The sequence below is a fragment of the Peromyscus eremicus genome, chromosome 6 (genome assembly GCF_949786415.1).
Source record: "Peromyscus eremicus chromosome 6, PerEre_H2_v1, whole genome shotgun sequence".
Lineage (NCBI taxonomy): Eukaryota > Metazoa > Chordata > Mammalia > Rodentia > Cricetidae > Peromyscus > Peromyscus eremicus.
This window is the reverse complement of record NC_081421.1, coordinates 33944215-33968966: the sequence shown is the minus strand read 5'-3', so window position 1 is coordinate 33968966 and position 24752 is coordinate 33944215. Positions and strand designations below refer to the sequence as shown.

The window sequence follows — 24752 nt, the reverse complement described above, 5'->3', positions numbered from 1 at the left end:
TCTCTCTCTCTCTCTCTCTCTCTCTCCCCCCCCCCCCAACAATTTGGTCTCCTTCCTTCTGTCTGTCCGTCCATCCTTTCTTCCTTGCCTTGATGGGATCTCTTTAGATGCAGGGCCTACAGGTCAAAATCTAACTACTGATCTTTCGCAGAGCAATAGTTGTTTATACTACTGCTTTAGTGTATACAAATGGCATACAGTCTACACAGACGACTCCAAGGTTTCAGTCTTCTCAAGATGCTGAATTATGTTAACCTGGGCTAGGTGGTAGGTACAGGGGCACTGTCCAAGCCTCACGATGTCCTGTCCAGAGGGTGGGCACAGATGTAGGCTCGCTTCTCAAGGATCTGCTGAGACACTTTCTTAATCTGCTCATCCATATTTTCTGGAGCATCTGTGAGAGGAAAACGAGGCATAGGTAATCCTTTTGCAATATGGTAATGCAAACAGGTCTAAGGAGTGTTTTTACCTAAGTTAGTTCCCCATTGGGAAGCTATACCCAGGGATACCCTCCTTTAGACCGCCAGGTCTTACGTGGGAAGGCCCTACTTGGTAACTGGCTCCCAGAAAGGCTGTTTCACTACCCTCCACAGTATACCACAGTCCTGCAAGCCATGTACGGCCCCTAGGCTGGGTTCTACAGCTGCAAGCTATACATCTTCAGTAAGGACTGTAATGGCCCTCTCTACCATAACTGGCAACAGGGCCAGCCTCTTCAGACTGCCATGTCAAGGAGAACCTGGTTATATTTCAAAACATGGACAAGCAGTTACAAAAGAGAAAACGCATTTCAGACAGAAAAGCTGGCCTAAAGTAATATGTTTTCCAGGGCCAAGGCTTTTGGAGAAGCCATTTTGGCTAGAGTCTGCGGCTGAAGAGACAGGCATAATGCTGTGTCCTTCTTTGGGGACCTCTCCTAAACGGACACCAGCTATCCTACATAGGAGGCCTTAGTACATAGGGATGTACCTGATCTGGCAAGCCCTCTACTGTGAGCCCAAACCACTTTCCTGGCAGCAAGCTTTGGGAGGAAGTAAGGCACCAACAGCTATGGATGATGGCTGGCCCTGGGTGCTTGCTTTCCCGTAGGCATCTCACTCACACTTGTCCAGCTGAGACAGGCTGAAGAGATTCTGGAAATAAGCTTCCACACAGAACATGTTGGCCAACAGAACCTAGACAACCAAGGTCAGAAAGGACAGCAACTGAGAGCTCTGAAGTTGGTCTTTGAACTCAAAGAATCCCAGCATATTGCCACACTGGGCATGACATCTTGGGCAAAAAAGCCTGGCTCAGAAGTTACACAGCACCCTGACCAAATGCAGGCTGACCAGGAGCAAGTCCCTCAGGATCTCCGAGATGGCGTCTGTCTTTGTGAAGTGTGCACCCATGGGCTATTCTGGAATGACGTGTGTCAAGAGGCTGGTAAACATGAGTTGCTAGTGACTAAACCTGCTTGTCCCTGCAGGGTGAGGAAAGTGTAGTGCAGGTGATGAATGAGGGTGGGCTTGTCACTCACCTGTCTCCTGTAAGAGACTAAAGGCCAGGATCAGGAACAGCACTGACATGGCCATGCCACAGCAAACCCATCCACCCATCTCTGCAACTACCACTTGGTGCTGGAGACTCAGTCTCTCCTGTGCAGGACTCTCCAACAGGCCACACTACTCAATTTCTCCCTTCCTCAGCTCCAGGCTTCATTAAAACGCAGTGGATAAAGGGTCTGTCCCAGTAGCCATGACCTTGACAAACTCATTATGGCTTCTGTTAAGTATTTCCCATGTAGGGCTGGGCAACACTTACCTCATGATCATGATTCCGGAGCCCAGTTCGGATGGAGCGGCTGGCCCGTGACAACACGGCTGTCATGCCATACAGGTTGATGAGGATGTTGGCTACCCGCTTCAACACCAGCTGTTCCTCTACAATGGTCTAAGGACAGGTTCAGAGTGGTGAACAATGATGCTTTTCCTTTCTCTATATCTGGACACATGTCAAGGCTTAAACAGGTCTCAGAAACTTGTCTGATGCTTAGTATGCTCAATGTCACCTTCAGCAAGACTCCCCACAGGGATTAGCTCCTGTGCTCAGCCCCCAGTAAGTAACCCCTCCAGGTATTCCAGAGAGCCACTCTGGTTGGAAGGTGCTTAGAACACTGGAAATAACTCAGCTAGCAGGGCCCTCCACGGGCAGTGCTGGCTAGCAGTTCCAGCCCCATGGAGATCAAGATTTCTATTCTAGGCCTGGACTCACAGGTGGGCAATGGGCTCAAAGTAGTCCCATGGCGGGAGTACCAGTAGGGGAGGCAGTATCCCACACCCGACAGGACCCATTTACCTTTCCAAAACGGAGTAACAGGGTCTCAACAGTCCGACCAAAGTAATACACATTTTCCTCAAGCTTGTTGGCACTGTCCTATTAGTGAAGAAGACAGACTTTGTATCTCTTCCAGGATGTTCCATTTGACCCACCTAATGGAGCTCCAGGGAGATAGGGCAGGGATAGAGTGGGGAATCTGAGTATTCCCAACTTTCCTGGAGGATCCTAGATGCTAGTCACATCCTTCTGGATTGGGACTACCTTGCAGGAGGGGACCCAAATGTGGGAAGTACAGGTGCTGGACATACTTACTCCAAGACTGGGGTGTACAAGGCCAAGTTTGCCTGACAGTCCCATGTCCACAGTTCGGCCCAGAGAGTCCCGAAGCTTCCGACCAATTGTCTCCAAAACTGTGGTCACATTGCCTCTTTTAAGCTCTCTGCAGGAAGTTCACAGTCTTGTGACTTAAGACCCTACAGCTGGCTCCCACTGATCAAGAGTATGGCACCATGGAACTCTGTGCTTTTCTAGAGCTGAGCATGTGGGTTTCATGCAGGGAGGCTTTCTCCTCCCGGCAGAAGGAAGCCTGTTGTACGGTCAGCTTCCAAACAGTTAAGGAGCCTGCAAAATCCTATTAGCAGCCTGTTGTGGGCTCCAGCAGGGATCTGATTGCTCTGCCCTGGAATGAGGGTAGAGGAGATAAAGAGGGGCAAAGAAGAGAAACTAGTCTCAAACTTGCCATCTGTTAGCGGGACACCTCTCATTCCATGGCTTCTGGCTGTCTCAGCAATCCAGCCAACGTAATGAGCATTTTCAAACACCAGGTACCCTCCAGGGTGGGAGATGAGCATCAGCGGGGGTTGAGGGGGAATGATAGAATTTAATGTGTCTAGAGGACAGTGTGACTCTGCAGGCAATGAGGACAACTTGGGCAGGTTGCCCTCCCTGCTGCTTTTGGTGAGGGCAAGCTAGAGGTGTGGGCTTCCAGTCCCTGTCACCACTGTGCAAAGATAGTGCAATTGCTTGTGCAGCTTTGCAGTGAGCCTGTGTGCAGGCTGCACTCCCCACCCACTGTTCCAAGATTGGGACCAATAACAGATGGGAAAATAGCACCTACTTGATCCTTGAGGTCAGGATGCGTCCGGCATGCTGCAGGCCTGTCAGGGCAATGAACAACCGAAGAATCTCATTGGTTCCCTATGGCCAGAAGTGTGAAGGTCAAAGCAGCCCAGCAGTGCAGGCTGTGACTGACAAACCCAGCCACTCCCCACTGTCCACATGGTAGAGGCTGTCACTGAAGTAGCGTGAGAACAAGGCACAAAAGCAGGCTGTGGCCTGGTGTTAGGGAACACACAGGAAGGGTAGTAAGGCTGACCAGATGTATGGCCTCCCACTGGGACTTTTACCTCTCATAGCCTGTCCTGCATAGTCCATACCTTTCTCTAGGTCCCAGAAGCCTTATTAAAACTGAAGCCAGATTTCCCTGGGTGATAAAGGAGTGTGATGACCAGGACACAGAAAGTGTGGAACAGATAACCCATGGCTTTCATTTAGACCAGAATCCTCAGGGAAGCTACAGACAGCTGAGTAGCAGTAGTTGGAAGCTCCTCAGGGGAAAACACACACACACACACACACACACACACACACACACACACACACACACACACGAGCTTCTTCATGATTCTACTATAGAACAGGAAGCTGTAGGCCACTGACCCAGGCTTCCCAGCCAGCACCACCCTGTAGTTGGACTGGCACCAAGGGGAGAGAAGTTCCCCTGGGCGGAAAAGCTGGGCATGGAGGCTCTTCTGCTATTGCCCCCAGCTCTAAACAAAGTGTGCCTCACATCAAAACTTCCCCACTTATCTATGAATTACGGCCTCAAGAGCAAACTCTGCTGAACCACATCACCTTAGCCAGGCTCTTTGAGAAATCCAGGCCTCTCCCTGCAGGAAGGGCCAATAGAGAGGCAACCCCCAGACAAAATGACTTAGACATGCCTGACTCTTCGAAGAGCCAACCCTTCTGCTATTAGGCTGTGCCTGATAAGGCAGAGATGTTGAGTGGGACCAAAGGACCAAGGAGAGCTTCGATTAGAGCCAACAAGAGTCAGCTCAACTTCAATTTACTGAGAGTGAAATCATAACCTAGTGAGTAGAGGATGGAAGCAGAGTAGGAGCTGGGACCAGAACCCGACTCTCCCACATTTGTCCAACCCTGCCCAGTCAGAAGGAACTTGGCAAAACCACAGCAGTCACTGGGAAGCTGATCCTGTAGAAACGGACTTCAGGAGTGTGACCTGAAGGGGCTGTTTGGGCTCCCTCAGCCTCAACTCGCTCTACATAGCAAGGGACGGTGGAAGCACTGGTGTATGGTTAAGAGGATCCAACCAGAGGATACAGCCTGCCCTGTATCATTGTACGTCATCTCTGGGGACTCAGCAGCCTCTCTCAGGGCTAGGAAGGCTGGGAGAAACACAGGGCATCACTAAGGGGATGTACAGGGAAGTACAGTCAGCAGAGACACTCACCTCAAAGATGAGGAGGATGCGGCTATCACGCAGTATACGCTCATAGGGGTAGTCCTTCATGTAGCCTGAGCCCCCAAGGATCTGCAGAGCCTCGCTCACACACTGCCAGGCAGCCTCAGAGCTGAACACCTGCCACAGAACCAGACAAGGTTAGAGCCTGGAGGGAGTGCTCCACAACCAAGTCATCCCCTTGGGTCTTCTAAGATCAAGACCTACTACAGAGAGCTGCTGCCCAGGATGCAGCTGGAGAATGTGTGGAAAATCTGAGCTTGGAGATGAGTGGTTCCAGGAGGAACTTTCTAGGTAAGCACAGGCAAGTCCTTTTGCCTTCTTGGACCAGTGACCAGCCTGCGTGTTCCATCCCCAACATGACTTGTCATGCCTCTTGTGCCAACTCCTGTGCTTTGTAAATCACCCAGATTTCTCCTTTTTAGGAAGTGTGACCACTCTTGCCATCCACATGGGCTTCCATTTTGCTCTGATGACCACTCTCTACTGAACATCCTATAGACAGAGACACTCAGCTCTAGGGTTAGCATGTGGAAAAGGGTCAGCTCTTGGGTACCAGTCAGGAGCTGGAAGGCACCAGGAGAACATGAGAATGAAATGAATCCCACCCAGCACACAGCTGCCCCTGTTCCCAAGCTTAAGCAGGAAGGACTACCTCAGACTCTCCAACGCCCATTTCTCTAGGCTGTCACATCTTTCAGCATTTCTCTTAAGAATTCAAGTCCAGAGGCCAGTTTAAAGTTGGGTTGTCATCTGTATTATAGCTTTAAAAAAAACCTTCCTCAACCCCACCTTCTAGCCCACTCCAAGTCCTTTAAGTCACCTGCCAATTCCTAGAAACACTTTCTACTCTGGACCCCCAGTGGCCACACAGGACCTGGATTCAGAAGCACTCAGTATCAGGCAACCCTCAGCCTAAAGGTCCTTTCCTAAGATCCGAAGAGGGCAAGGGAAACTAAGAAACAGAACACCTACCCACAAAGACAAGACCAGACGTCAACACCTACAATTATCTCAACTATCATAACTACAAATGCCCAGACACCGGAACAAAAATGCAAACATTAACAGTCAAGACAATATGTATCCACCAGAACCCAGTAACCTTACTACAGGGGACCCTGTGAAGTTCTACACAGCTGAAGCGTAAGATAAGGACGTTAAAGAGGTTATGAACAAACCCCATAATGAAGTCTGTGAAAACACAAACAGTGGAACATCTCAAAAAAAGGACCCCAGACAGAAGCAGCAGGAAACAGATATCTACATACATATATATTTTTTACTTAGAGGCTCTTGCTACTAAATGAAGTATATTAGAAAATTCCGTGGAGCCAAGGGAAACAGTTCCAACTGATAGTGATGCCCCAAAGACAATGGATCTGGCAGGAAGGTGGCTGTGATGGAGAGCAGAAGAGTGGGAAACACCCAATGCCACAGAGGTAAAGACGGTGATTGCTGTATGCTGTGGGCCAGGTTCTGTCTACTCACGATCCTAGATTTGCTTGTTTAACCTTTAGGTATCCAACTGAAGCAGTACCTCTGTTATCTGACAAAGGTATGGCCCAGAGGTAAAGCTAGGGGAATCCTTATTTCAGCAAAGTTAGTAGCCACCTTGAGAACAGATGGTGTGAAGAAGCCCCAGGAACAGGGGTATAAACTTGGGCCTGTTCTAGACTCCAAAGGCTGTTTTAGAGCATTTCCTACTTGCAGTGTTTCTGGACCCTTTAAGATAGATAGCAACACTGGGCAACTCAGGCCATGGCCTAAGAGTCAACCTGGCCCTTTTACACACCAAAGAAATCAAATTCTTGTAACCAGTGACCTCTTTTTACCTCACTGAACATGTTATAAAAGAAGGTTCTAATCAAGAGGAAAGGCTATTAACTCTGAAAATAATGACATTCCTTCCTCGAAGAGCCCAGCTAACTTACATGGATATAAAGTTTTGACATCTAGGTCTTGTCCTGTTGCTATAGACTAGAATCAATCAGTGAAAATGGGCACAATCCATACTGGGAAGCAGTGAGCTGCCCTGTAGACTCACACTCAGGTAAGCATAATTCTGCATTACTTCTCCCAGCTTCGCCCTAGGGCCCTGCTAACCCAGAAAGCTGCACAGGTACAAATCATAGGTCAAGTTGTTCTATCAACTAATAAGAGGATGGCTGACAATGCCATGGATCAGAAAGGCTGTATCTCCCCCAAGTGCTAGCTCTAGTTGAGCTGGGATTACCTTCACCATAGCCGCCTCAATAGAGCAGTCGGGAAATCCTGGTTGGTCTAGCATCCCCGCAGTGAGGTAGGCCATGCTCTCCATTACATAAGCCTTCTGAGCCATTAGTGCAAACTTTTCCTGAAATGTTCAGAAAAATAAAATCAAGAAGCGATCTGCACACGCATAGGCTTAAATCTCCTAACCCTCTTCCCGAGAAGCAAATTACATGAGAAGCCTTCTATCCCAGTGGCAACAATGTCTTGTACAGTTTTCTTCCTATGTCCTTGCCCATAGGCACAGTACAGAGAGCCAGCAACCGAAAACCTCTTCCCATCCAGTGAATCAAAGTCTTTAGTACCTGAATCAAACCAAATTCACTGAGATTCCTGCTGAACTGCTTCCTCGTGCAGGCATACTCAGCAGTGAGTTCTAAAGAAGAACAGAGTTGTCAAAACAAACAAAAACACAAAATCAACTAACAAACAAACAAAAGGTTTTTGAATACTGGAAAAGTACTTCCTAAGACCAGCATGATAACCCTTCAACACCCAGAAGGAACTATGAGAGCCTTGTCCTTGAGATGAGAAGCCCTGGAGCTCGAGTTCCTACTTTCTGAAATTCTTGGTCCTCGTGGGGTCTATAGGCAGCCGGGAGGAAGTTAAGAACACAGAATGCTGAGTCAGCTGTATGGGTGTGGAGGAAACACTCTACCTCCTTTAACACACTGCCTGCCTCACAGAAGTGCTGTGATGCTAGGAAGAGGAGGAAGGCTGGAGGCAGTCAGGCGCACAGGGCATCCAAGAAAGATGCAGAAGCGGGCCTACAAATACTCAACCACAAAACAAGGGTACCTTCATGGCAGAGCTCTGGTTGGGGCCTTCATGGGCATGGCTGTTGATAGTGCTGGAGTCTAAGAGCCTCAAAGGGACACTCAGCCTTCTACTGTGGCACTAGCACTTCCAGCTCTGCCTGCACCTTGTTTCCCAAATATGTCCTCTGCTGTGATCCAGTTGCAGCTGGTTTCCAACGGTTCCTACACTCACATGTTTTTGACTGTGAGAATGCTCACTGACGAGAGCCACGGGGCATGTTGAAAGGCGCCTGAGCCTAGCTGGCAGGTCTGCCTTAGGTCATGATGCATGGCTTGTGTAAACCACCACCCTCGCTGGGCCTCAGTTTCTCTACTAAGCAAATAGAGGAAGAATCCAAATGTGTGCCCACAATGTTGTAAACTCCAGCAGTCACGAAATACACAGGGCTGTATCTGCTTCCAGCACTTCACAGCCCACATCCATGCCCAAAGAGCCACGGGGCTTGAGTGAGATCAGAGCTAATGTTTTCTTAATGCCTGGTTCATGGACTGAAGATCATTAGACAGCCAGGTTTGTCATGGATAGAGCAGAAACACTTCATGCCTCTGACAGAATGCCTGATTGGTGTACAAATAAAGCAGAAGAATGCTGAAATATCCTAGGCTCTGGGGAAGGAGTACATTTGGTTCTAATCAAAGGCCGGATGCTGCATTTAAGCTGTCTGTCCAAGTGGCCTAGCTCAGCCTTGCCCGCCCAGCAGAAATAACCCAAACATTCTTAGTATGTAGTCAGTGCTACAAAGGGCTCCTGCTCTTGACTTACCTACTATGGAGATTAATCTTCGCTGTTAACATCATTGGCTTTAGAACCACGAATCATGACACTAGGAGATACCTCTGCGCATTGTTTGTGAAAGAATTCCAGAGATGTTTAACTGGGGAGAGTCTCCCTGAATATGGGCAGTATCAGCCCATAAGCTAGGTTCCAGACTGAATAAACAAGGAGAAAGCTGTGGGAGCACCCACATTCATTCTTTCTGTGTCCCAACTTCACACACAATGTGACCAACTGCTTCCCATTCTAGCAGCCACAGTTGGAGATGTTTCCTAGCCACACCTTCCTTGTTAAGATGGACCAGGCATTCAAATTGTGAGCTAAAATTAACCCTCCCTTCCTAAGGTTGTTTTGTAAGGTATTTTGTCATAGCAACGAGTAAGTAACCATATACCTACCAATCAGTTTCTTGAGCATCCCAGCCACAACACTGCCCATGCTGAATCGCCCACTGTTGAGGATGTTCATGGCTACCTGCAGAAAGAGTGGAATAGGTCTAGAGGCACTGAAGGAGGCTGAGGGAGCCAGCCAAACCAACTTGTTTTCATGAAAGCAAAGGCAAGTGTCTACCATGCCAGCGTCCAGGCCAAGTTAATCACCCTTCCTGTTTTCAGGCCAGAAGCAAGCACTTCTAACCCTCAAACTAGGTGGCTTAGTCACTGTTGTACCTTTCCGTCAACATCACTGGCCTCACTCTGAGCACACACAAGTCACTGCTCCTACTCTAAATGGAGGAGTAGCTGTCAGTACTCCTCGTCTGTGGTAGGGACAGACAGCAAGACTGATCTAAGAATGCTACAAGCAGCAAGAACTTTCCAGCTGTGCTTTGGGATCAGCACCCAGATTTTACAGATGAAGCAGCAGTGTTGTGACTTCCTCGGGACTGACAGGCAAGACTGTAGACAGAGATGACCCTACTGACTGCAGCCAGGTGCCTATGACAGTATCTGATGGCTGGGCCAGCACCCTGCCTCTTTCCTTGCCCTTTATTCTGCTCCAGTACAGTGAACAGCGGGGAGCCAGACAGGTACCCAGCTCGGGTTCACATGCTCTGCTAGCTTATCCAGAGTCAGGGGTTCTCCTCACCAACCAGAGGGATCAAGTGAGAAACTGCGTGAAGCCACAGGGTTAATTTAAAAATGGACAACACCACAAGTTCTGGTGAAGATGCGGAACCCTCCTACACTGAAGCCACCATGGAAAGAGTTCTTCAAAAGAGTACTATAGTCTCCATATAGCTGGTGATTCTATTACTGCACCCAAAGGGATTGAGAACATATTTTCCAAACAAAAACTTGACGATGAAAGCTCACAACAGTGCTACTGACACACACAAGCCCCACAGTGACAATTCGACCCAATGAACTGATGAGTAACATGTGGTTTATCCACACAGTAGGACATTATCTCCCCATACAAAAGAATGAAATACTGACTCATGCTGTGACATGGATGATGGCTGAGAATACGGCGTGAAAGCAGCCAGCCACAAAATACCTTACACTGTATACGATTCTAGTCGGATGAAATGCTCAACATCTACAAACCCAGAGAAGAACAAAAGACAACAGCAGTTGCCAAGAGACAGGGGTAGAACTGGAGGAATGACATTTCTGGAATTAGAAATGATGATGGCAAAAAAAAAAAAAAAAATTAAATTAAAATAAATAAATAAATTTGAAAAAAGGAATGATGGCATAACAGACACTATATTAAAAACAATAAACATGGATATTTTAAAGTGGTAAACTAAATATCACATAAAACATTTCTCAATAAAATATAAATCTGGGGCTGGAGAGATAGCTCAGCAGCTAAGACCATTTGCTGCTCTCGCAGAGAACTCAGGTTCAGTTTCCAGCACCCACACTGTGGCTTACAATAGCCTGTGACTCCAGTTCCAGAGGATCAGAAGCCTTCTGGCCTCTGCAGGTACCAGGCACACGTGCAATTCACATACACAAATGTAGGCACTCACATACATACATAAAATAGAAATAAATCAATCCAGCTGAGTAAGTGGTATATGTCTTTAATCTCAGGACTAGGGAGGCAGAGGCAGGTGGATCTCTGGCCAGTGTGGTCTACATAGTGACTTCCAGGCCAGTCAGAACTACATGGTGAGGCTCTACTCTATCTCAGAAAAATAAATCTTTAAACTATAAACCTGATGGCATGGGGGGAAGCCTAGGGCAGGGAGTTACAACCTAGGGTGCTGGGTTCTTGGAACTTGGGCCTCTCTGGAGCCAGCCCACTAGCCTGTTTTCCACACTCACTGGGGAGGGGAACTCCATTCCTCACTCAGAAAAGAGGAGGTCTCCAAGGGGAAGAAAGACTCCTCACCCTATTGAGACTCCCTCTTCTAGGGGCAAGCCATTTCTCCAGCCTCTATGGTGCTCATTTCCTATGCCCGAGAGCCATATGAAGTCACAGATAGAGCACAGGCTAGCCTGCTAGCAGAAAGGCTAGGGCAGAACATGAGACTCACATGTGAAATGGCCCAGCACTTAACAAGACTGGCCTTCAACTTACCTTAAAGCCACCTCCAACTTCTCCGAGAACATTTTCCACAGGCACTCTGGTATTTTCAAAATGGACTTCACATGCTAAAACACATGGAATTTAAAAATTGTGACTAACAAAAAACCCACTCTGCTCTTGACCCACAGGCCTGTGACTGACTAACTCACTCATTTAGCATCTTGAAGATCAGGGAAGAACACACTGCTGCCTTCACAAAGCTCATTCTTTGGCCAGGAAGACAAACCATAAGTGCAAGGACATGGCAGCCTGGTCAGCACTGTTATGAAATGAACAGCACAGAAAGAGAGAGGTGGGGCTGCAAGGGAAGGTGCCATTCTTCTGAAAGGCCATGCCAGGCTTTTGTAAGGCAACAGTTGACAAAAGCCGAAAGGACCGAAATAGCCAAAGACAGAAAAGCAAATGGAGAGCACCAGCATTTCCTCAGACCTTAGAGTCAATGGGATTCTTGTTCCCTATGTTTAACACAGCCATACCCCACACTATGGGGTAACATCTTCCCAGCTTGGATGGGGTGTCAATTCATCAACACTCTCCAGGTTGAAGCATCCCCAAACCATAAGAAATAAAATCCTACTGCTGTAAGCTAAATCCTAAGGTGTCTGATAGACAGGGCTTCCGTAGCCAGGGACCACCAGCAATCATGAAAGAAATACAAGCCCCATTGGTCAGTGTGAGTGAAACAGTGAGAAAGCAAGGTACACAGGACGAGGCAGGGGTTGGAACAGTGCCCTTGAACAACCTTCCCTGCAGCCCTGCATGTTTTTCTACATAAACAACGTAACTCCTGGCATGCTGAACCAGAGAAAGACACTTAGGATAAGAAAGGTTAGAGTTCAAGGGACAGTCAGGCCAAGTGTCATAAGCTGGACCTGATGATTTTTCCCTCAACTGTTGCTCTGGCAATGTGTGGAGTGAAATGCCACAAAACATGACCTCTCTGTCTGCTGATCATATTTCAGGGTTGACTACATGGGCTACAGGACCTATGCAGTTGGTCATTCTTTCAAAGGCTGCTCGACTAGGTGTGGGGAGGATATATCTTCCTGTTTGGTCTTATGTTCCTGGACCCTCTTCTGGGGTCCTGCATGCTGTTGGGGCACCAGCCTCCCAGTCGTCAACAGGTAACTGACACTGTTGACATGCCCAGCTCCAAAAACAGGGTACGCAGATGTGGACCTTGATGTGCCAGGAGTGGAACACAGTCCCTGTAGGATGGCCACTCTAAAACTACACCAAGAGAATACTGTAAGAATGCCATGGTCAGACTGGATGAACTGAGGCCAACAAACAGGACACCAGCCTCCACTGAAGCAGCAGCTGCCTAACCAGGACATGGTCAGACTGGATGAACTGAGGCCAACAAACAGGACACCAGCCTCCACTGAAGCAGCAGCTGCCTAACCAGGACATGAAAGGTGGGTCTGGACGGTAGGAAGAGAAAGGAGATTCCAGGAAAGAAGATGGGGTGACCCACCACAGGATGTTTACCCAAGACCCCTGTGCTTGTGTGATGCCCACTACTGCCCTACCCAGGCTGAGATTCCAACTGACCTCACTTACCTAGAATCAGCAGCGCCAAATGCACCAAGGTGCATAGGTTGTGACTGCATTCTTATTTTGACTTTGCTAAAATGTCTCACTGAAACCACAAGTAATTAAATGGCATTTTCCATTATACTTGTCATAGTGGACAGTGAACCTGTCTCTCAAGTCTCTCTGTCACACTAGTGCATATGAACATCTGTCACACTACTTACTGTTGGAGCCTCGAATGCCCAGTTTATCTTCAGGTTTCCCATTAGTGATTCCGCCAAAGTCTCTTTCTACTATGAATGCAGTGATTTTGTCTTTTACTGAACCATCAGAATCAACCACCTCAGTTTTTGCAAACACAGTAAAAATACTGGCCAGTCCTCCGTTGGTGATCCAAACCTGAGGAAAACCAAAAGATCCTTAGAGATAGCACTCAGCTCTATCCACCCACTGGATTTCAGGCCAGACATGCAGATGCTCCACAGCAGACAAGACATGGAGAAAGCTCCACATAAGCCAAACCTGTGTGAAAGAGCACGGGGACACACTTAAGTCTCTCCAGAGCAGGGATGTTCTCAGGAGAGAAGTGGCAGGGCAGGGATGGAGCATAACTAATGACACTAAGGTGGCCTCTGAGCTCCATTCATTGCCACACCGCTGACAGTAAGAAGGAGCCTTTTTATCATGGCTGCACAAATACAAACGTACAAATTTATATACTGTATTTTCTTATCAATTGAAAAAAGTGAAAATAGAGGATGAGAAAAAGAGCGAGTACTCAACTGACCGCAATGGATGGGAATTATTTACTTTTGAGTCAAGCAAACAAACTGATCGGGGGAAAGAGTAAGAGATGAGCAGGGAAATCTGGATGCTAACTAGGTAAGAAGCCATTACTACTCGTTCCCCCTTTTGCTAATGGCATTTCAGTGTTCTATCTTGAAGCAGTCCTTGATGAAATCTCAAAGATGCCATCAGAGGTGGTGATGTCAACAGGGGAAGGACTACCAGCCACGAGTGTGTAACTCCTCTAGTGGGTGCCAGGGCCACGGAAGTGCACCACACTATACTCTGCATCTTTGAAAAGGTGTGGAGTCAGAACTGAAAATAAACACACAAGAGCAGCTGTAGGCACAGAATCAGGAGACTGTGGAGTTAGACTGCCTTGCTCCAGTCCTGGCTCTGCCACTCAGCTATGCCTCGGGTTGTTCTGATAAAGGAGTGGCACACACCCAGTGTGGTGTGCAGAAGGTAGACACATAGAGGCGGTGAAGACTGACTAAACCCGATAGGGAAATGAGGTCACGCTGTACCTTGGAGCCATTGAGGACAAAGTACTTCTTATCTTCACTTAACGTAGCTCTGGTCTGGATGGAGGCAGCATCACTCCCACTGCAAAGACGGAGATGTGTGACTAAAGGAGAACACTGGGAATAAGACTGGAATGGTTTTGAGGGTGTAGAAGTAAGATAGGCCTTTAAAATACCGAGTCAGACAAAAACATACAAGTCTGTTCCACTTCACTCTGATGCTTGACCAAGGAAAGTGGCCAGAGTCTGGAAGCAGACGGAACATTCCAGTAAGACTCATACTAATGAGATGTGTGTGGATAACAAGTAAAGAAGCAGTAGTGGAAATGGTCTGTGCTGAAGTTCCCACATGGGAATGTGGGTTCCACAAGAGCTTATCAGAGTTTCCCTGTGTGTTCAGCCCACAACAGGAGGAAGCCTGTTTCAAGATTTCAGATGAAGGGGAGCAAGATTAAACAGGTCCCAGCTGGACTCGAATCAGAATCTGAGTCTTGCCCAGGCCTGCTTCGTCCTTGCTGTGGAACCTTGGACTGGTTACAACTTCCCTGAACTTCAGCTGCTAATCTGGAATTGCAGACTCACCACCCACCCATGTGCCCTGAAAGACTCACTGAAGTCTGAATGCATCCCTGAATGTCAAGAGGCTTGTGAGCCACAAACACTGACATAGTCAATGCTGTAGGAATGTCACCTGTAAGTGACCATGGGCCAGAGATAAGATAATTATCTTATCAATAGTTGTTGATTTTCTGAAGGCATCAGAGGAGGAAATACAAACAAGCAACTCCATCCACACAAGCCCCATGTCCCAGGGAGCTTGGACACTGTCAAGTATACAGATGACTTTGAGGAGACAGACCTGGCTGGCTCTGTTAGGCAGAAGGCTGCGATGTGTTCCCCAGATGCCAGTTTGGGCAAATACTTGGTCTTCTGTTCCTCATTGCCGAACAACATAATTCCCTAAATAAAACATACAGACCAATTGACCAATTGAAGATGAGCGAGGTGTTTTTATGACAGCCCCTCTGCTGACAATATTTACTTCACTCAAGAGAAAATAGTGAGTTCAGAGCCAGCAGCCTCAGACCCCGCAAGGAAGGCTGCCGATCTGTTGAAGGAAGGCCCACTACTCATGCACAAGGGGCAGCCACAGTGGTAGCTTTGGATTCAACATGTAGGATTTTCATCCCTACCTACACCAGTATGTTCTTGGGTCAGCTATGACTCTTCTCTAAGTCTCCACGTCATGATTTACAAGCTGAGGACCTCTCCTTTATGGACAGGATGGCTTGGATGATAGAGTGTGAATACATGGGGGTGCTAGAACTACATCCAGTATGGGAATGTATAGTTTCAGAGCTGTGCTCCCCAACTCCAACCCTGCTGAAAGTAACTGCAGACTGGTCACCTACCTAAACTTGGCTTGCAAAGCTGGACACTGAGTCCATTTAACTGCCTTTCACCTGTATACAGCAGAAATGAGCTGGCTAATGTGAAACCCTTGAGGAGCGTGTGCCTTTGAAGCCGCCCATCATGCTTTAAGTTCAGGGGGCAAGTAAGGTATGTGTATAGACAGGGGAGCTCAGGAAAGGATTCATTTCCAAAGACAGCATTAACCTGTGTCTCATGTGCAAGTGCGGCTAGGCTTCTCCTCTAGACCCTGAGCTAAAAAACCCATGCATGTCACAGAAGCAGTCCCCTTCCCCTACTTCCTCCAGGAAATCCCGAATAGGACCTCAAACAACTGACCTTGAGGCCAATAGCCTGGTGTGCTGCCAGGGTCACTGTGATAGACCCATCCATGCTGATGATCTCCCCAAGCCTAGCATACATGGTGTTGGAGAGGCCTAGGCCACCTAAGAAAGACAGACCAGACTAGCTGACTCTCCAAGTGGAGAAAGGGATGCATTTTATTTTTCTAATTTTAAAGTAACAGCAGAAACCATTAAAAAAAATTAAAAACACAGAACGGCACAAGGAAACTATCATCTATTATCTTATCCAGAGTATTTCTGTATACATCTTCAGGTTTCTCTGAGGCAAGGAGACACATATGAAGCTGAACTGTTAATACAGACATCCACACCAACAGTAAGCTGCTAAGTAGGTTGCAAATCCCTTCTAGCAGAGAGACATCCACAGTCCAGGTGGCCCCAGGTCAGGCTCTTCTGCCTGACGCTGCAACACCTGGGCTGGTGTTCACTTGCTGTTGTGCAGGCCGCCCTGTGCACTGCACTAGGTTGAGCAACTTTCTGCCCGCCACCCACAAGGTGTCATAGCAAACAGCCCTATGCCCACAGTTCCCACAACCAAAAATGTGTCTTGGCATTGCCAATGTTTCCTGAAGTGCAAAACTGGTCCTCACTGGGAATTACTACTCTAGCAATAAAAGACAAAAGGACTGAAAACAACAATGAACTTACATACTTTACATTTTCTCTTCAAATTCCAGAGGCGTCTATGTCCACTTTACAGAAATGAGACCTAAAGTTCTCAGGACAGTAAACAGCAAAGCTGCCCAATGAGGATAAGAGCGCACAGTCCACTTGAGGGGTGGCATGCCTACACACTCAGGGGAAGTTATCCCTGCAGGTGTATAGTATCTCAATGTCAGGCCTCCATGCCTTCCCATTCCCGGACCCTCCACCCCACACCACCCCACCCTTCTCGACCTTTGTTCTGATCAAAACACTTCTGCTTTTTCTTCTTTAATGCAGCGAGGGGCTGCTGTGCTCTCACTTTATTTCTACTCTATTACTGGGTTGCACAAGATAGTGACACCTGTCCCTTTGGAACTACAACCCTGATACCCAGTACGCCTCTTCCACAGCTTCATGTAGAGGCCAGGTGAGCTATTTCTGTGAAGAAATAGAGTGCTGATGCCAAACGCAGGGGCTGGCAGCCTCGGGTATCACTTGAGGCAGTCTGCAGACAGCCAAGTTTTCATAGACTTGGTAATGTGGTTGAGAAGTGACAGGGGTTCAAGGAAGACACATCAGTTAACAGTTTTAAACCCTTCACTCAACCAGGTTAATACGCCATGGAAGGCAATTAGGCATCACCTTTACTTTCCTTAGATTTTTTCCTGTGCCGCAGCTTGGACCAGCTCCAGATTTGGCACTACTATGGATTTATTCTGTATACTTGAGGGCCCACTTTCCGCTGTACAAGGGATTTTACACTTTAGTACCTGCAGACACACCAGGCAAGGGACTAGAAGACCAAGAGTAGCTCCCATTTGCTATGGTTTGCAGTGTAAAACCTCAGTAATGGCATCATTGGTTGTGGAAATGTTCCAAATAGCACATCTCCAAATCAGCAGCTCACAGCCAGGAAAGCTGTCCAACCCTGAGAAGTGTTACCAAATGCACTCTCCCCCACATCTCCAGGACCTTTCAGGGGCCATACCAGCACAGGCTGGTGAAAGTTGAAGAAACACAGCTTTATCTATTGTTGGGCACTTAAGACTATGGAAGATGGCATTTAAAGGCCAGTGCTCCTCAACAAGAAGCCCTTCATGCACACAGGAAAAGCACTTACTGAAGAAGAGCTAGATCACCTGGTGAGCGGCCACTGTCTAACTTACCATATTCTTCTGGGACCTGTATCCCAAAAAGTCCCAGGCTCTTCAATTTCTCTAAGGTTTCAACTGGAATTTTTCCCTCCTGGTCAATTTTCCGAGAGTCCACTGACAAAAACAAATACCTTGATTAGGCAACAAAAAAATAAATAAGCAATGTTCGTATAGATATAAGTATACAGAATGGATTTTGTATAGTACACCAATACCAGTGACAGAAAATGTCTAAGATCTGAAGTTTAGTCAGGGCCTCTCAGCACATGGCTGACTTTTATACCATTAGGCATCTAAGAACTGTATTTTTAAGTCACTGGTGCCAAGTGAGTCTTCCTCCTGACCTGGCGTTAGTCACCAGGGTCATGTAAAACAGCAGTGTATCATGGACTTCCATGACACAGATTCCTGGAGGCATACTATGATGGTTCATACTATTTGTCAACTTAACTGAGTTTGGAATGACTTAGGAATCAACCCTCCGGGTGTGCCTCTGAGGGAGTTTCCAGAGATGTTTAACTGAGGAGGCAAGACCCTCCCCCGTGGGCAGCACCATCCCGTAGGCTGCAGATCTGGGTTATAAGAAAAGGCAAGCTGAGCACCAGCTCAAAACCATCTGTTCTCCTGGCTCTGTCTGGGTGTGAGACATGAGCAGTCACAGCTAAGACCTGCTTCTGTCACCAGACCTTCACCCCCATGAACTACAGTCTTACAACACAAGCCAAATCCCCCTTCCTCCCTAGTTGCCTCTTACAGGCAAGTTTGTTACAGTGACGAGAGAAGCAAGTGATAGACACACTCAGCTATCTCCAGGTTAACTATGGTACCTTCTCAAACACTAGAGAGTAAGTCACAGCTCTCAGAACTGCAATGGAAGGTCAGGACACAGAGCACTGTGCAGACAGTGTCCGGGTCAAGTTCTACCCAGTGTTCAGAGCCTCCACGTCTACACTCCACTCCACAGGTTCTGAAAACAACTTACTCCATGTAACACTAACTCAGTCACTGGCTCAAAATTCATCCCAGGCCTTGCAAAATGTCTCAGTGAGTAAAGGTGCTGTCTGTCAAGTCTTACAACCTGAGTTCAGTACCTGGGACCTACATGGTAGAAGAGAACCAACTTTCACAAGGTATGTTCTGACCTCCACAAACATGCCGTGGCACACATGTGCATATGAATACATACACAAACTCACTAAATAAAAGAAATGCAGAAACCCCAAACAAGAGCAGAAGTGAGCAACCACCAATTCTGTCTCTAATTTTACTGTCTGTGTGCATCAAGGTAATTAAAGTACACTTTGGCGATGAAATTAAACATCCTCACTATTATAAAGTGTTAAAAACATCATAACCTATACTTATTCATACGCAAGTCAATAAAGAGAACTAAAGGTTCCCAAATGTAATCCACTCTCAAAACTCTCAGTCCTGCTTTGCCTCTCAAGAGCTAGAGGTCACGGGTGGGTGCTACCATGTTCCTAAACTAAGGAGGAAGCAGCTTGGCCTCGACACCTGCTCAGCATCCTGTGAGAATCCAGCCATGCAGCAGAGCAGACAAGGACTCCAGGCTAGAAAGGAAGAACACTGACCATCAGCAACACAGCTGTCTGCAGACTATTCCGCAAAATCCACCAAAAACAGCTTCTAAAACCATGAAGTGAGTTCAATACAGCCAATAGGAAGTGGTGAAAAGTCAAAGGTGGGCTAGTTGAAGGAAGCAGATCACTGTGGGTCTGACCCGGAAGAGCATGTTTTATCCCCTTCCCCTTTAGGGCTAGATACACAATCTATAGCAAAAATCAAGTATATTAACAGGATATAAAAAGAAACAAATAAAAACACAAAATGTTTAACATTATCAGCCCTTGAGAGTGATTAACATAAGTGAGATACTAAATGACACTTGTCAGGCAAAAATAAAATCCAAATCCAGGTGAACAAGAAGGCAGAGAAACAAAATATCATTTATTGCTGATGAGAATGCAAAATGGCACAGCATTTTAAACACAGGTTAGTAGTTTTGTAGAAACCTAAGCACACAACTATCACAGAACCCCATCAGTGACACTCCTGGGCATTTATGCAAGAGAAATGAAAATATAAAGTCACAAAAAATCTGTATAAAAATGAACACAGCAGTTTTCTAAATGCCTTTAAACTGTAAATAATTCAATACACTTTAATATGTGCTTAACAAACTGGTACATTTTTGTCATGGAATTCTGCCAGGCAATGAACTAGAAAGACTATTAATGCCTAAGAAATATGCATAGTGAATTATGCTGTATAATATAAAGTGAACCAATTTATAGTTTATATAGGGTTAGGCATGGTGGCACATACCTTTACTTCCAGCACTCAGGAGGCAGAGGCAAAAGGATTTCTGTGAGTTGGGCCAACCTGGTCTATATAGCAAATTCCAGGCCAGCTAGGGCTACATGATAAGACTGTGTGTGTGAATGTATATGTGTGTGTGTGTGTGTGTGTGTGTGTGTGTGTGTAAATAAAGAAACACAACAACTACTAATACATGATATAATTCTAATAATAAATATTCTTAGCTGGGTATGGTGGCATTTATCTGTAATCCTAGCACTTGAAAAGCTAAGGCAGAAGGTTCAAGATCAACCAAGGTTATAAAGTGAGATCTGGTTAGGCATGCCTTTAACCCCAGCACTTGGGAGGCAAAGGAAGGTGGATCTCTGTGAGCTGAAGGCCAGTTTGGTCTACATAATGAGGTCCAGGACAGCCAGGGCTATGTAGAGAGACTATCTCAACAAACAAACAAACAAACTGACTGACTGAAATAAGTAAATAAATAAATAAATAAAATAAAGTCAAGATCCTGTCTCCAAAACCAAACAAACACCCTCCCCACCAAACACCATTCCCCATCCTTGAAACAGCAAAATAATGAAATGTTTCAAGGGGCCATGGAAGCTAGGTAAAATATGGTCATAAAAGGATAGCATGAGAATCCTCACAATCTAATTGTATCTGTATCTTCATGACTGTACACACACAATAGCACTGTATGAGAATACACATGCATTCACCAGTACATGTTAAGGTTTGTGAAATCTGAGTAAGGTCAGCTGGCTTATACTGGTATCAATATCCTGTTGTGATGTTAGATGAGTTATCCAGGATGTTACCACTGGAAGAAACCAGAAGAGTAAACAGTTCCCCAGAACATGCTGGACCACAGATCATGACTGGTTCATAAAACACCATACAAAGATCTAGACTTAACCTTAGAAACCTTATATATGCCATCTTATACAGCCTTTGCCACAGTATGTGATTAACAAGTTTGAGCTACCTGGCCTCAGCTATTTCCATCTTTTCTAGTAACTCACTTCTATCATGTCATACACAAGTTTTAGCCTGCTGCAGTGCAGAAACATTTAAGAGGTTCCTTATCACAGAGACAAGAGGAACACTGAATTAGTGTCTTTTAACTGAGCAGAAACTGGGTGATCCCTGAAGGTTCTATTATGAGTAGAAACTATTTGTAACTTAATAACAACACTAAGAGCTTCCTCTCCCTATAGTGCATCTAATGTAAGCAATCCAATTAACCGAGTAATGGAAATGGGCAATGAAAAAGAAAACCATACATACCTTCTTCAGTAAAGAATTTTTCCAGTGGTCCCACAAACTGATTGATTTCACTAAGTTCATCCTGACTAACCTCTGGAAATGGGAAAACTCCTTTCTAAAAATGAAAAAACAAGTATGACAAATTTAATTTTCAGGAACTTCTCACTGTATTACTCATCAAAAGGGAAGGGGGAAATGTGTTACATTCCACATCTGGTCCCAGGAAAGAGGAAGAAGGATGACTTCACAAGATGCTTCAGCCTAAGACTCTTATTTGTGTTTATTTTCCTCCCCATTCAATCCATACGGCGGGTGGAATCCTAATTTTCAAGTTTCCTTATCAATAACAAGGGTGGAGAGTGTTCCATAAACAGGAGCCTAGGACACCAACAATGGGCAGGTCACATTTCCTCAAGGTTCCTTTGAGACTTGTGGAGACAATGGATATGAGGATTCTTCATTAAAATGGACATCAATCTTTGCATGAGCTCAAATGCTCCCAATAGTAACACCATGCAAGTCCCCCCTTATCAGCTGTTTCTTATGTCATGGCTATTATTGGCGTCCTGCGTTGAACATGTGAGGAAGCAGGGCCAGAGGACAAGAATTCAACCTGAGCTAGACAAAGGAAGATTTACCTAACAGGACTCAATGTGGACTATGAGAATAAAAAGAATCAAGATGTCACTGAAGAATGTATCCAATCACAGTTTCCATTATCTATGGTAAACAGGCTGCTAGGAAAAGCAAGACTGGGTGGGATCCAGGAGAGAATTTTCATATATGCTTATCAAAGATGCTTATTAGACATCTGAGGGGAGATTTTGAGCAGAAAGGAAGACATAAGTCTGGAGTTAAGGGAAGAACTCTAAGTTGAAAAAGAAATCTGAGTCATAAGAACAGAGGTAGCATTTAAAGCTAGGACACTGAATTAGTTCATCAAGGGGCTGGCTGTAGATGAAAAGGGGGGGAGGCATAGACTTGAACATTAGGAAACTTCAGCTTTGCTGCATGTGGCATACAGCTGTAATCTAGCACTCAGGAAGGAAAGCAGAGGTAGAAGATCTTGAGTTCCAGCAACACCTTGTCTCAAAACAAGCCATCAACACAACCACCACCTCCACATAAAAAAAAGGATGAAGTAACACAAACAACAACAAAACTCCCTCTGACTTCATCTGGGCTACTTGCCAACGTCTACCAGTTGAGAAGCCAAAGAACTAACAAAAGAATATGAAGGAAATGGTTTTTCGGAAGCCTGAGGACTGAGGTGCATTCACATCAAACATTGAGTACTTATCTATATCAGATAGCAATGATAGATCAGGTAGGAATAGGAATGAGAAGCAATCACTTAGATCTGACAATGTTGAGATCACTACTGGCTGCTGGGACAAAGCTTGAGGGAACAGATTCAAGACGCAGAATTATCCTTGAATAAGTGAGAAAGTTGAGCTCTAATGACCAGGTCAGCCTTTGCTAGGGGTGGACAGTTCATTATGGTAGTAGGATGTGGATGACACCAGGAAGGACAGCTAACTGTTGAGATTCTACCCAATTACATAAACGTAAAATTGAAAGCAAAAAGGATGTGATGAGGGGGAAGATTGAAAGATTGAAAGAAGGTAAGTAATGACTTTTTCTTTCTCATGGTTCCTACACTTCGACGTTCCAGCTTTGTACTTTCCAGCGGGGCAGCCACTCTTAGCCGGGGTCTTGGCTTCTGCTATAATGCAGTCAGTCAGACAACGTGAGAAGACTGTTCTAAAGAAAACACAGTTAACAAGAAGCGAACTCAAATTCATTGACAAGCCTTCTCACTCTTAACGTGATGGCCTAAAGGGTGCTACAAGCTGGGTTGTGGAGTTCTGAAAAGGGAAAAGAACCTTGGTGGAAGTCTCGGAGCTGAAGGGAAGCCAGAGAAGCGACACAGGATGACCTGTTTAGAAATCATATTTCCTAGCCAGAACAAGGAAATGCCTTCGTAATTAACCCTTACAGGATTCCCCCAAACTCCCCGGACAAGGAATGGCTGGAAAGGTAGGTGTGATGGCACATGACTGTAAACCAAGACTCTGTAGACCGAGGCAGAAGAATCACGAATTCAAGGCCTGCCTGATCTACGGAGTGAGTCCAGAGCCAGCTTGGACTAATGAGATTCTGTCTCAAAACAAAACAAAGCAAAAACCTCTGCGACCCCATTTACGCCACCTTTCCCTGAAGGCCCAGCCTCTCGGGTGTTTCTCTTTTGAGGACTCCGGTCAGGTACCAAGGAAAGGTGGACACAGGGGACAGGGGCAGGCAGGACTTGCCTTACCCGCTCGATGTTGCCCAGGAAGAGCTCCTTGGCGAAAGAGCAGCTCTGCGGACTGGTGTGCAGCGGGCGGCGCGTCTTCGTGAAGACCCCTAGCACCCGAGAAGCTCGCGCCGCCGCCGCCGCCGCCGATGCTGCCGCCACAGCCGCCGCTCCACGCGAGAGCAGTCCGCAGGCAGACATGCTGTTCTTGACCCTAGGCTTCAAGTCACCGGAAGTGCCGCCGCGCACGCCTGATGACGCAAATCACCCGCGTCCGATAAGCCCTCCGCGGGCCGATAGCCAAGGTCCCTCCCTAAACTAGCTCGCAACCGGAAGCTAGCCCCGCGCCGCCTGATGATGCACGGGCTGCGCCGCCTGATGGTGCGCCTGAGGCCCTCTGGAGGAAACCTTAACCAAGGCTGCTGGACGGCTGGTTCCGGAGTATGTTTAATGTCTTCTACGTCAAGCACTGCTATATGTAATTTCTAAGTATGCAATTTTAAAATTGTAATTTCTTTCAATCATCCGAACAGGCTAGGAATTTTTGTGTTTTTTTCTTCTTATGATTGTCCCGGTAAGAAAATGAAAATACTCGGAAGTCAATAGTCAGATGCTGAACTACCATCCGGGCTCCGAAAACATGGTCCTGAAGCCTGTGTGCTTATTCTCACCACGTCCCTTAAGTAGAGGAATTGATTTAGGCAAATAGTCTTAGAGGCACAACCATTCTGTGTTCTCATCTCACTTAACATAGGACTTAGAATAATGAATGTAATAAAACAAGAGCCCCATTTTACTAGCCCACCTCTACCAAATCTTTTAAATATGTTAATGGAGTGATAACTGTGTGGCATAGGAATAGAAGAAAGAGAAGAAACCCAGCTCAAAAGCCCAGACTTTTTTTTTTTAACATTACAAAATGATTTATTTATTTATTTTATGTGCATTGGTGTTTTGACTGCATGTATGACTGTGTGAAGGTGTTGGATCCTCTGGAACTGGAGTTACAGACAGTTGTGAGCTGCCATGTGGGTGCTGGGAATTGAACCCCATTCCTCTGGAAGAGCAGCCAGTGCTCTTAATCAATGAGCCATCTCTCTAGCCCCCAAAAATATTTTCAACAAAATCATAGAAGAATATTTTCCTAATGTAGATAAGAAACCT

General features: G+C 46.3%; 1 protein-coding gene across 1 annotated transcript; it reads right to left on the bottom strand.

The window, feature by feature from the left end:
* Nucleotides 1-44: 44 nt before the first annotated feature.
* On the bottom strand, nt 45-23815 carry Acad9 (acyl-CoA dehydrogenase family member 9). The gene is made up of 18 exons (XM_059265373.1): nt 23610-23815; nt 21314-21407; nt 17699-17800; nt 15862-15968; nt 14972-15072; nt 14116-14194; nt 13027-13201; nt 11258-11331; nt 9124-9199; nt 7438-7508; nt 7098-7217; nt 4853-4981; nt 3437-3516; nt 2632-2758; nt 2338-2415; nt 1804-1932; nt 1103-1175; nt 45-394 (listed from the first exon to the last, which is right to left on the bottom strand). The coding sequence occupies exons 1-18, from the start codon at nt 23787-23789 to the stop codon at nt 294-296; spliced, it is 1896 nt and encodes a 631-aa protein (XP_059121356.1). The 5' UTR covers nt 23790-23815; the 3' UTR covers nt 45-293.
* Between the last annotated feature and the right edge of the window lie 937 nt (nt 23816-24752).